Raw genomic sequence first — 13,736 nt, 5'->3', positions numbered from 1 at the left:
TACAAACAGTCCTATATAAAGGCATACGCAACCATATAAATTTAAATTAAGCTTCCACACATCAAAGAAAAGATGAGGCACTCGTCTTCCTGAGTCTGGCTCACTTCACTTAACAGAACAATTTCCAATAGTATCCATGAGAATTCCCAAGGGCACTTGCATCACAGGAACTGTCAGACAGCTGAGCACCGACTTGCTTCTGAATTTGGTGGGTATGGAGGCCGTGTTGTGATCACTATTAGTGCCATGAGCTCCAGACTCTTTAAACTGCAGGCAAAGGAGTGTGGAGTTCAGCCTCTCAGCCTTGAGGCTGTTGCACCTGCCCAGCAGAGGCAGCTCAAGCAAGCTCAAGCTAGCCTGAATGCTGACATTCTCTGGTCCAGAACATGAAGTAAAGGGCACAGCATGTAGCATTTATTATTTTAACTGCTCCAGCTTCGACCAAAGGCTGCCTCTGCCCAAGCAGCCCATTGCTATTCGGTCCCCTCCCCTCTGGCTGGGCATTGTTGTGCACATCTTTAATTACAGTGCCTGGGAACAAGAGGCAGCCGGATCTCTGTGAGTTTGAGGCCAGCCTGGTCTACAAAGAGTCCAGGACAGCCAAGGTTATACAGAGAAACCCTGACTCAAAAAAACAAAACCAAAAAACAAAACCAAAACAAAACAAAAGTCAATCCCCTCCCTCAGGAGCTGCTCATCCCTGGTCCTCTGGGTTCTCTTCCATCCTAGGAATGCTCCAGAAATCTACTCTTCTGTCCTGGATAAACCCAACTTCATCGCACTCTTGGTTCTTCTACTCTATACCAGCTCCCACTCTCTGGCCACTTTCTCTTGCTCATTGAAATTAAATGGTCTGCTCAGTGCTCAAGGACACTGAGTAATATTCGGGAGTTGGCAGGGGAGAATCTGGTTCATGCAAGGGTGATGTAAGACCCCCAGCATGGTGGTCTTAACGTGGAGACCCCCACCAAGAACCAGCGAGACCAAGGTTTCGGTTGCAACACGCAAGAGGCTTTATTGCAGGGGGTCGGGTACCCGGGCGTCTCAGTCTCTGGAGAGGCTGGCGCGCTGAGCGAGTCTTTCGGGGGCCTTTTATAGGGATTTTAGCGGGAAGCGCGGGTACAGAAGCGAGAAGCATAGTTACAGGGCTCTGATTGGTAAATTTAAATGAGGCGAGGTTATGGCCCAGTCATCAGATGGGCTCTAGGAACCGGGGAGTTTACCCGTTCTCTGGGCCAGGTGGCCGACCATAAATATCTTGTTTGACAAGGACAAACTGTTTCTGTTATCTTAGCATGCTTTTATCTTTCTCCTCTGGGCCCCAGGCCTTATCTTATCCCGGGAACCTATTATTTTAGTCTTGCCTTGCAAGATAGCGTTACTGCTGCTATGCTTGCTATGGCGGGTGCACAGGGGAGGGGGTCTTACAGTGAGAGATCTTAAGACCATGGAGGTGAAACCAATGACTGGGTTAAAGCGTTCCTTAATCACTGAAGCTAGTGAATGGGTTAAGATGTTCCTCGCCCTAGCAAGTCTCTGTCACTGTCTCTGTTTTGGCTCATTTTTCCTATACCTTTCTCCTCAAATAATTAACCAATCATCAGCTTTAAAAGAATGAGAGGCCTAGAAGATATTAAAAATTGGCTAGACCCTGATATAAGAGACAGGTAGTTAGCCAGTCCCAGGAAGTAACCAGGGAGTGCATGAGCTAACAAGATACTCTTCCCTAAGAGGCTACCACAAATGGCCTACCACGTTTCTAAGGGTAACTAAGTTCTTTGAAGGAACAGACTTAAAAGGTTAAAAAAAAAAAAAGATTCAAACTCATAGCTGTAACCAGAGATAACGTTATATGATAGCAATTGACCTGTCCCCTGATACGGGATAACTAAGAAACAGATTTCCTTGAACAAATGGCAAAAAAAGAGAACAAAGGAAGTTAAACTGTTTGGAAGTTAGACCCCCTTATGTTAACTAGGATCCCCCCATGCTTGGGAGGCACCAGGAGGGAAGAACATATAAAAATCCCGCCAGGTCAACACCGGGGTGGCTTCCCGAGACCTTTGATTTGGGATCGTGTGTAATCCAGCCCAGGCTGAATTAAAGATTCTTCTTGTGTTTACAGCAGTTTCGAGTCTTCTGGTTCTTTTTTGGGGATCAAATTGGGCACAGCGTTTAGGGGCTCGTCCGGGATCCCCAAAAGGGTCCCAGAAACTCCACAGACTGGAGGATCTAACCCTCAGTACGTGCAGCTGTCTTGGCCAAGCGTCCTGTCCTTGTTCTGTGTCCTCTGGTGAGTGCTGGAAGCAGTGAGAGCCCGAAGCTGATGCGGAGTAATGTGGCTGTGTGTGGTCACTAATAGACGCTGGAAGACAATCCAGGATACCGCTGCCACAAGGGGTCTAGGAGACGCCCTAAATCCTGGGGGGAAGAGGGGGTGGAAAGCCCCAAGAGTGGGACCCTGGGTCCCAATAAGGGATGATAGTATGCCCCAAGAGTATAAGGCTGGGCCCCCAAGACAGTCTAGTTGACTAGGGGAAAGGAGCAAGTCGCTCGCACACTTGCCTGGCAGAATTTGTTGTCTAGCTTTGTGTCTGTCTGGTTATCTGTGGTAATTGTTCTTATTCATTTGGACAAGACTTTGGACAACTAAGACATATGCTATGAGACAGAACCCCATCTATATATCCATAGACTCAATTCTGGCTCATTTCAAGGAGAGCCTGCTTACTGTATAGGCTGCTTCTGGTTAGGTTTCTGGAGGAATGTAACAAAGCCCACTGGCTTGCGGGATCTAAAGTTCTGAATTTTTATTCTTTTATGTGCTGTAGCAGTACATTCCTGTTTGTATGGTCTTTTTGAGTTTCTGTTTTCTTGTACCCATCTCGGTTCTGGAAATGGGCCAGGTCTCAGGCACAGGGGCTTGAGCCTGGTACCTCCCACTTCCTACTTGAACACTCAGTTGATGCTAACTCCTGGGTGGAGAGGCCTCCCACACATGAAGGGCCCTGCCACAAACATGGGGGCTCCTGGATCCATGCTGAGTGGCTGCTGTTCTGGCCTTGGTGAAAGCTTTTTTCAGCTTGCAGGCTGGTCACAAGACCGCTGCCCAAATGTGGTACATTGATCATCAGATCAGGGACACCGCAGAAAAGCCCCAGCTCCTGCCTGCGTCAACTGAGTTCAACAGGTGACAAGGTACTTTTCCCTTGAAATTACAGCTAGAAAAAGTAAAAAAAAAATGCTTTGTTTTTCTACCTTAATGTATTAATATATATAGCCACTATATGTTTGTTATTAAATGTATAAATATATTGTGTTCTGTATACCTTGGTTATAAATCACTGGTTATTAAGATAGTTAAAAATCCTTAAAACCTGTAACAAAAAGGTTAACTTAAACTTGTAATTTAAAGTTAGAGCTGTTCTAAACAACAAGTGACATAAGCCAAGAGGTTTCCAAAGGTACTTTTAAATTAAGGTCTTATGTAATTCTTGTCCCGTATTTAAAACTAGACTTATAAAAGATAAGATCCAAAAACAATATTTCTTTAGTAAGGTATTAAAGCTGTACCTCTAGCCTATACAACTTAAGGTTATACCATGAACTCATGTCTAAAGGTTTATAATGTGCTTATTGGGTGCGATGTTTAAAATCTAAGTTCAAACTCTTGTCTAGAATATATATGTGTGCATATATGTTTGTAACACAGATGTGTTAAAATAACAGCCATGTGTGCATATGTGTCTGCAGCCTGCCATGTGACTCCACTGTCTTCAGATAGCCACATGGTATAAGACAACAATTTTAGAGCTTCTTGGTTCTAATGAGCTCTCTAGTTGTTATAAAGGTTAGTTCAGATTAACAGACTGCTGCTATATTGTAGACTTTAAAAATGAGTGATTCTAAAGTTGAGATATCTTAAGTTGAAATATATTAATGTTACAGATATCCAATTGTTTACACTGTTAAAAATCTGGTTTTGGGGGCTGGAAAGATGGCTCAGCAGTTAAGAGCACTGCCTGCTCTTCCAGAGGTCTTGAGTTCAATTCCTGGCAACCACATGGTGGCTCAGAACCATCTATAATGTGATCTAATGCCTTCTTCTGGCCTTCAGGCCTACATGTAGGCATAGCACTGTATAAATAAATAAATAAATAAATAAATAAATAAATAAATAAGTACTTTTTTAAAATCTAGTTTTGACTTCTAAAAATTATGGTTATACTCTATGACTCCACTCTCAAACAAACACAGAAGACCCATTTATATTACTTATGTTACAGTTGATACAGAGTATTAGTGACTTAAAGAAATTATAAATTAAATATATAGTAACACTGATAAATTATTTTGTGACTGACTGGAACAGGAGCAGCCCTACAGGGGGTTAAAGGGGTTGTCTTCCTGAGGCTAAACAGAGAGGGTATGAGGAGGAAACTACAGCTTCCTGACTGTGTCACCAAATGCTGTCACGGTTCCCTGAGTGAGAACAAACCTCCACTATTGCAGTGAGAGCACAGAATCCCTGCCATAGTCTCCAGGGAGCTGTGGTAGCTGCAGCAACAAGAGAAAGGTGTAGCAATTTGAAAAAATATTTTGTTATTTTTATCAACAAGTGCACAAGCCAGAACATCCAGAATATCAATCTACCAACTTATAAAAATCCAGATGACTCTAAATTATTTTGTAACCGAACAGAACAGGTTAAAGTCACCCATTCACATGACTAACCTTTCTGTTTTCAAATGTATGCAGGTTGTGGACTAAATTTTCAGATGAAGCAAGTTGCTATATCAGGTTGGTGTATAAAAGCCCTGTTTACTGTTCACATGTTTTTTTCTCAGCCTCTGGTGAGTTTAGGTGTTAATCTCAGATGTTTATGTTTTAGCTAGAACTGGCCAAACAAACAAACTTTCAACCAACAGTACTGGGAACCAAGATCCTTGGAAGTGGAGGCCAAACCAATACTGAGTATCTGGAATTAAGACCCTCACAACAAACCAGAGAGAAGAAGAAATGGGGAATCTGGGTATTTACACAAAATTTACTCACTGAATTAAAATGTCTTCCAAGCCCAGAAAGCATTCTCAATTGCTAAGTGAAATCTGCAGGTCAGCAGCAATGGGCCAAGCCCCTGGGACAAGTGGTCTAGTCAGTGCTTGGACTAGTTCATGCGGTCTCCACACTGAAGGTGGTGAGCCAGGGGTAAAGGTCTGTCTGGACTTGCTCCTGCTTGCTCAAAGCAGGCCCATATCACGTCAGCCACTGAAAGCACCATTTTTGCAAAAGAAAAAAAAAGTATGCATGAGGCTGCCAAGTGTGTGGAGATGAGACTGAATTTTGGACATGTTATGATTAATAATTAAAGCAGTAAGCTATAAGGTAAGATAAGGTATAAGGTACAAAATGCCAGATATGTTGTAGAGGAATTTATTAAATGAGATGGGGGGAGAAGGAAAAGTGGGGAGGGGTACCCCAGAGAGACAGAGACAGAGGCAGAGATAGTAAGAAGATGAAAGAGGAGGAGGAGAAGAAAGAGGAGGAAGGAGAGAGAGAGAGAGAGAGAGAGAGAGAGAGAGAGAGAGAGAGAGAAAGTAAGAGGGTAGAGCAGGTAGATGGGGAGAGAGAGACACTGAGGAGGAAGGGCTATCCTTTTACAGGGCCCTGGACAGGGTCACGCCCCCATGGCAGGTAAGCAATGACATCACAAGTAGGCAGACTGAAGCAGAATGCTAACAGGACCTGATTCTTGGGGACAAGGCTTTGGGGCTATTTATCAGATAAAGAAATAGGGTGGTCTGAGGTGTAGGAAAGGAAGCAATCAGTGATCTTTGTCATAGCTACCTCACATGTTATATGTTGGGTTTTTTTTTTTTAATTGATGGCATTAGCATGTTCTGAGGGTGAAATTTTAAGCCCTCAGACCTCAAAAAGTCACTCTTGAACACCTGTGCTGGCTCCAGGGAAGGACCAGTGATTCAAACTGGTTTAAACCTTTAACTTCCTGAAAAACACCAGAATTGCTATGGTGCCCCAGGCGTTACCTATAGCTAAGCTAATAAAAATATACACGATCCCTAAAATTGGTGGTAAAAGCAACTTGACAGCAAGTGAAGAGCTTCCCTGACTCTCATTAAACCTCCTCCTCCTGCTCAGCAAACTAGTAACTATTTTGTGCCTGGTTCCTTGTCCTAAAAAAACAACATCAAACATTTTTTGGGAAGTTGAGAACTTGTGGTCTCTCATTGCACGGAGTTTAGCTATCCTGAAAGAGGCCTTGGACCCACTTCACTACCCTCTCGACTGTCCAGGGTATGAAACATAACTAACCAATGACAAGAACAGCTGCACTACAAAGATAGTTTTTCTTGGTATCTCCTGATTGGGCCATAGGGAGAAGACGTCATTGGCTTGGTGGCTGTGAGTCGCACACACGTTTGGCAGCATCCGTCATCTACCTGTATAATACCCTCCCAAGTCAGCTTCTCCGCAAGAACTTTGAGGCGAGAGTTTCCCTGCCTTCTCCATGAGTCGGTTTCCCAAGTAAAGTTACCTTTCCTTATCTCCATATCTTGGATTTCAAGTTAATTGACACGCCTTGAGAAGAAGGACAGCGATCCAATTTCTATTAATGGTCAGAGGAAAATAGGAGCTTGGGCAATATATTTTTTCTTTCTTAAAGATGGAGGCTTACACTGTATCTTAGGCTGGTCTTGAACTCACGATCCTCCTGCCTCGGCTTCCTAAGTGTTGGCATTACAGATGTGCATCAGCGTGCCCTGCTACTAACTCTAGAATCCCTATTTAATGTGACTTTATATACTCTTCTAAGCAGTGAGCTGAGGAAGAAACAGAAGTATGAGTGTTCCAGTGAAGCGATTCGATTGGGACGTGGAGAAGGCCATGATTCGAAGGTGCTCTCAGAAACTGCACTCTCAGAAGCCATATCCTTCTGTGCATTCGGGCTGGTGTGTCCTCCTCCCAAGTTTCTGAGCAAGTTAGTGCCCTTCCGGGTTCTGTGCCGAATCTGCGGTTGCAGACGCGGCTGCTGCGCGCGCCTGCGGGGAAGTGCGGCTGCGCGCGCCTGCGGCCTGACTGCGCTATTTCATCATGCACCGGGCGGGCCGCGCGCCGCTTCCGTAGCCGCCCTGCGCATCGCCTAGGCGGCGTGCTCATGCCCTGTCCGCTCCCCACGCTGCTCAGAGCCACCCGCGCCGCGCTGCTGCTACTGTCGCCGCCCCGAGTCGTCGCAGCGCCCGCGACTCAGCGGCTCCTAAGCGTTCCCGCGCAGCCCGCCGCCTCCCGGAGCAGCATGGACAGCACCGAGGAGCTGCTGGCCCCGCTGCGGCTAGCCGTGCGCCAGCAGGTACCGACCCTCGAGCGCGGCATCCCCTCCGGTCCGGTCCTTTCCCTGTCCACGCGCGGCGTCTGCACCCCTGATCCTTGGGCCTCGTACCCTCACTGCATACCCCGAACCCAGCCGCAGCCTCCGCCACCCTCTTTGAGCACCCCGGTGGCCTGGCTCTTGACTGGTTCCCGGTTTACCGGCGAGCCGACGCTGCGCTTCTTTTCTCTGGTCTTGGGGATGGATGCTTTGGGAAGCGTGCCTTCCTTTTCACCTTCCTTCGGTGCTTAGTCTCAGGACCCGCTCAGAAGATACGGCCGAAACGTGACTGAGGGGAGATATCGAACCTCCCCAGTACCGATGCGAATTCCTGATCCCTGTGTTGTCATCTCTTCTGCCTTCTGAAGAGGGTTTCAGGGGCCAGCGAGCTTTCGGATCAAGCTGGAAATTGTAGATGGACTGACTGAGCCGCTCGGTGAAGTCATCCATTCTTAGGGTGGGACACCTGGAAATGTGATTTTGCGGAAGGGAAGAGAGGTTTCTTAGCTGGAGCGTCTGGGATTTAATCCAGACCTCCCTTTTTTTGTAGTATTGAGTGGAGATCAGACTTGAGAGAGGGAAAGGAGAAAAGCATTTCAAGTGAGAGCCAGAGCTTTCGGGAGGGCCCCAGCATCCGTGACCTACTACCCGTAAACACCAGTCCGGTTGCTCCTGCTCTGGCGCCTGATGCAATCGTTCCTCTCTAGCTTAGATCGGTGGAACCTTGTTTTCGGAAACAATTCATTGGAGCAGAGCTGCTACTGCTTCAGGAAGTTCTGCCACTTTTGCTCTTGTTTGAGCTCGACTCTTTCATTTCGAATTTCACTATACTTCATTTTTAAAAAATTATATTTCTGTACATTCCATTCAGTCTCTTTCCATCCGCCCTCCACTCTCCACAAGATTAGGTGGGGTTCCTTTGTTTTCGTTGTAACTTAAAATCTCCTCCTTATGGAAGAACACATCTAATTTTGGGGGAAAAAAAGCACACACCCCAAACCCCTCCCTCTGCCACGTTAGCCTGGAACGGCAGTACATAGTATCCATCTGCAGTGAGACTGAGTCTAGTTAGCTTCAGGACGCTTTGATCAGGGAGAGCTTTCCCAAACTACTTGTGTGACATTTGTGTCCTTTGTTGTTTTTGTTTGTTAGCTTTATTTTTTTGTGAGTTTGTTTGATTGTTTTTTTTTTAAACTTTAGGATATTTTCTGAATAGTTGAATAGTGTGTGTGTGTGTGTGTGTGTGTGTGTGTGTGTGTGGTGTGTTGGATTCCTTTTCTAATTTTCCAAAAGTATATATGTATTGACTAATTGCCTGGAAATTTGAGTCATTGAGTCCAGTGTTACTGGAAAGAGTTTTAAAATCATCCAGTTAAACTTTCTTCTTTTGGACGTGAATGGAAATGTGGAATAAAGACTGTCCTTTTCACAAGTTTCCATTGTGAAGCTTGTGGGATGGATGATTTACTACCAAACTGGCCTTTAGAGGGTAGTAAAGGATTGCTCTCGACAGTGGTGTGTATTTTGGAGGGTGTTACCAGTAGTAGTTGTGCCCCCAAATCAAATTCAAAACTAAAATTTTGGAAAACGGGTTTCTGTTAAGTCTGAGCTTGACAGCTTCACAATATTTATTTTATTTTATTTTATTTTTTGGACGGGATAAGTAGTGTTAGAGTTTTTCACATTATGTGATAAATGATGCTCCATATGACCAGGACATGGTGTGATCAAAACAGGCATTGGTAAAGATTTCTTCAGAGCCCTAAAATACACCCTGGGTTTATGTAACAGTATGAGAAATTGAGTTCAGTGGTTTCTGAGTTAGAAATAACTTTGTTTCCTTTTGAGATAAGGACCTATATTTTGTGGCCTCAGGCTTGAGGTCCTTTTCTCCGAGATACTATGTATCCCAGGCCTCAAACTCAGCCTGGCCCGAGGGTGACCTTGTACTTCCAGCTTCCACCCCCTTTAGTGATGGGATTGCCCTTCTGTGCTGCCACCCAAGGTGCTGGGATGGAACACTGAGGTTTCTTAGTGCTAGGTAAGCCTACACCAACCGGGCTGTCTCTGGTTCTTTGAAATCACTTGAAAAATATTTTCATACATTTTTTATTGATTTTCTGTGTGTGTGTGTGTGTGCACATACATGCCCCATGCTCATTTGGAGATCAGGGCAGTGCGCAGGATATCATTTTTTAAAAAATGTTTATTATTATTTGTGGAAGTACTGCAGGAATAAGTTCTTTCCTCCCACCATGTGGCTCCAGGGGTCAAGCTTGGGCTGAACCATCTCTGGGATTTCTGAAATGCCTTGTAAGAAACTGCTTGTCAGAGCTTTGATCAAAGAAGAATTTCCACAGTTATCTGAAATTACTTTTAGAATTCCGACGCCTTTTAATTCGAAGTTAAGAAATTAGCAAAATCATCACAAAACTTTTTACTTTTGAAAGTAGCTATTTTCAGAATGATGTTCATGTTTTATTGAGTTTTTCATTTTAAATCATTTTTATATCTTTAATTAATTTTCTAAATTTTTATTTTGTAATACAAGTATTCTTCTACCCACAATGGGGTTGTGTCCTGGTAAACTCTTTGTATATTGAGACTAGTGTAAGTTGAAACTGCCTGGTAACACTTCGCTTACCTAAGAACATCTAGCTTAGCAAGCAGGCCATTGTGCACTGTCTTGTTTACCCCATGATCGTTTGGCTGACTAGGAGTGATGGCTTGCCGCTGCCTCCCGTCATCACAAGAGAATCATATATGTATCTAGCCTGGGAAACAGTAGACACTCAAAAGTCAAAGCACAGTTTCTACCAAGTTTAGGATTTGTAAGTTAAGTCACCTTAGGGCAGCAACTGGCTGTTCAGAAACAGCTCACAGCAGAGCGCTTATTCTTGGTGATTTCTCGTGGTTAGAGAGGAGTAACGTGCTCGCCATGCAGTCCTGAGCATCTGAGTGTGATCTTCAGCATCCGTGAAGAAAGCTAGGTGTGGTGGCCAGTGCTAGAAAGATGGGAACAGGCGGTGCGAGGAGCCGCACTCCTGAGGGGACCCAAGCGGGTTCCCCGAATCTACAAGCTTTTGGAGGTTCCAACAGTCCTGGAAAAGCTCTAGCCACTAGGCTTGCTGTCTTCACATCCTCCTTTCTCGTTCTCTCTGTCTCCCGTACTCTGCCTTGACCTTCACCACTACCTTTGCTTAGTAACCCAAAGGTTCAGCTTTGCACACCACAGTTTACCTGAACAAACAACAAACAAACAAAAACCCAGCTATGCTGAGCTACACCTTTAACCTCAGCACTGACAGCGGCAGGTGGGTCTCTGAGTTCAAGGACAGCCTGGTCTACAGAACAAGTTCCAGGACAGTCAGAGGTACACAGAGAAACCATGTCTTAGGGGGAAACACCTTCCAACCCCCAAACAAACAAACAAAAAAGTAAGGAAGGATTGCTTTTCTCCCATTTTGGCTCTGTCTAAACAGTGACTCAGGTTTATGTAGTTACAGATCTTCATATTTGTTGGTGCAAGCAGGAGCTTTGGAGGTGACTGGCCTGTTCTAGAATTCATAGGTACTGGTGGAGCAATTAAACGAAATTCCTGGTGTCAGTGTCAGGACTTGAGGATTTCGGTTTACCTTGCAGCTCCAATAGAGTTAACTATAGTGGGGTTTGTGTGTGTGTGTGTGTGTGTGTGTGTGTGTGTGTGTGTAAGTCTGAAGTGGAATTTAGTAGTTGTCAGTATAGGAAAAGCGTTGAAGAGTTGCTAGGTCGGCTTTTTAAAAAAATATCCCTGCCTCTGTGTGTGTGTGTGTGTGTGTGTGTGTGTGTGTGTGTGTGTTAAGGATTGAACGCTGGGGGTAATATATATATAACCTTGTCACTCAGGATGCACTCTTTGAAGCTACATTTTCAAGTTGAAATTGTGGCTTTGCTCTCATAGCTGGTGACTTTAGGCAAGTGATTTAACCTTCAAAAGCCAAACATTTTCATTTAGTGTACAGAACAGATTTAACCTTGACAGAGAAGTCATGTAGAGTTGAACACCTGCTGCCTCTAGGATGTAGGATGCTCTTAGCGAGTGCATCCTTCAGGTCTGCTCACCATTAGAAGGCTGCTTCTCATGCCACTGTTGGTCCTGAGCTTACTTGTTTTCTTAGATTGTTAGTCTGCTTAGCATTGTGAATCTGTATGAAACTTGCTGTCTTCTAATCTTGAGAACGTAACAGAAAAACCTTCCAGAATTCCTTCTTGGGTCTGCCACTCTAATAGGGGAGCTTTAGCACAAGGAGCCTTGAGTCTTTCTTGGCTTTAATTTTTCTGAGCCTAGAGTTAAATGATTTAAACATTTACAAAGGCAAATGAAAAGTTTATGACGTTTTTTCAGTAGTGATAAAACATTTGGAATTCTAAGGTGGACTCATTGACCCTAGCAAGAACCTACTAGGCACATGTGTGAAGCCAAGCATTTTCTAATGTGAGGAAATGGTTCTGTGTTCTTCTTGGGCAGCTGAGTATGACTTGGGCCCATCCTAGAAGGGTCACTGAGGATTTCTCCCTTAGGATCATGTTTTCTGTTAACCATTCTTCTTGTGTCACACTGAACAATCATGTATTTATTGTATGCTTCTACCGGGAACAGGGCCTCTGGCTTAGCCCTTGATGTATTGCAGGCCATTGTCATTCACTGTGCATACAGAAGCCCTCAGATGTTGGGTGCAGAAGAAAAATAATTAGCAAATAGGAATCCTTGGGGCTGAGGCATCTCTGCAATTCTCTCAGTTTAGAACCTGATCTCTATAAATTGAGATTTTAATTATTCTGTTACTCAGAACAAGTGGAACTTTCCCTTCTTTGCTGGCCTGAAAAGACGGTGAACTCAACGGTGGCAAGTCTCACCTTTACAGAACTGTCACGTGAGGCCTGGCCACTGACTACCTGTACCTTAAAAGACCAAAAGGGAGTTGGGGTGATGCATTTTTAACCTTTCGTACCCATTTACCTATTGCTTGCCAGTGCCTAATGAAAACTTTCAGGAGAAAACAGATGATGTGGAGGAGCCTATACTTGTCACTGGGGAGATTTTTAAAGAGGACTTACCTTATCGCTTCCAACATGGAAAAGGATCGCTTGCCAGCCTCTTCAGAACAAAAGTTCATGCAGGCTTCTTTTTCTCATCAGAAAGCACAGGAGACGGGTACTGTAACTGGAGGGACAGAGTCACCAGACGAGTGGAGAGTGGGCCAGTAGGTAGTACTGACTGCTGAGTGCTTGGCACGCTAGGCTAATGGGATCAGTCAACAGATGCCTGGGTGTCATAGTGGACATGTCTAAATGCCTTTCTGGAACTGCAAATGAGTATGTTAAATGAGCCTGTGCAGTGTGTTTAGATCGCAGGTACTGTGAGGAAGGTGAGATGAATTAGAAGATGACTGGAGGGTCGATTTAGCTAGAGATAGATTAGGAACTGCTGGGGTTAGAGTTCAGCCTCCTTGAGTGTGACAGAGAGGGGCAGAGACTGGCAGCATGGCTCTCGACCACGTTAGAGGCAGAGACTGGCAGCATGGCTCTCCACCATGTCAAACGCTGTCTTCCTTTTTACCTCAAATATGTTAGAATTCCTTATTGTTCTAGTGAAACTCACACAGGTAGCGTCTCTGTGTAGATCATAGAACTTGAAGTGCTGGTGCGCACTGCCTTGCCCAGCTCAACTACATGAAAAAAATATGTGTACAAATAGTACTATATGAAGAAATAGAAAGTGAATTTAATACATTAACAGTTAAGTAATGTGTATTTCAGTGTGTTAAATTCTGGGTCTGTCTTCTGGGAGCTGTAATGGAGTAAGCAGATACTTAAGCCACCGCTTAGATTTACCATGCTGCAGTCGCTGTATGCGTGTACTGGTAAAGGCACAGTGTTTTGGTTGCTAAGATACTAGCACCGTTGCTGTTGTTAATGCTTTGTTTTTTCAAATATTGAACAACTTTTTAATCAGCCAATGAATACCTTTTTATAAAAGTTATTCACAAAATAAGGTGTAGTCTTAGCTGGGCGCAGCGGCACATGCTTCTAATCCCAGCGCTCAAGAAGCAGGCAGATCTCTGTGTGTTCAAGGCTAGCCTGGTCTACAAAGCAAGACCAGGACAGCCAAAGATATACAGAGAAGCCTTGTCTTGAAAATGAAACAAACAAAAAAGGTATAGTCTTTTGCTGTGCTTGCTCCTGGAATATGCTTCTGAAGGGACAGAAGCAGCAGTGTTGTTGGTTTCTGGTTTGTTCTCACTTTCTGACTGGGGTGCTGTAGAGAACATTGGCTGTGGAAGAGACTGTCCAGAATGAAGAGAAGAGT

The 13,736-nt window shown here is 44.5% G+C and overlaps 1 protein-coding gene across 1 annotated transcript in view; it reads left to right on the top strand.

Moving 5' to 3' along the window:
• Positions 1 to 7,098: 7,098 nt before the first annotated feature.
• GARS1 (glycyl-tRNA synthetase 1) overlaps positions 7,099 to 13,736 on the top strand; it is a 41,183-nt gene continuing 34,545 nt past the window's right edge. The window contains exon 1 of the mRNA XM_084787792.1: positions 7,099 to 7,369. Coding sequence (XP_084643918.1) covers positions 7,178 to 7,369 — 192 coding nt within the window. The 5' untranslated portion in view covers positions 7,099 to 7,177. The remainder of the gene's footprint in view (positions 7,370 to 13,736) is intronic.

The sequence above is a fragment of the Acomys minous genome (genome assembly GCF_964271855.1).
Source record: "Acomys minous genome assembly, chromosome: 6".
Classification (NCBI taxonomy): domain Eukaryota; kingdom Metazoa; phylum Chordata; class Mammalia; order Rodentia; family Muridae; genus Acomys; species Acomys minous.
Note: the sequence above shows the minus strand (reverse complement) of the source record. Positions and strands in the feature narration are given on the sequence as shown.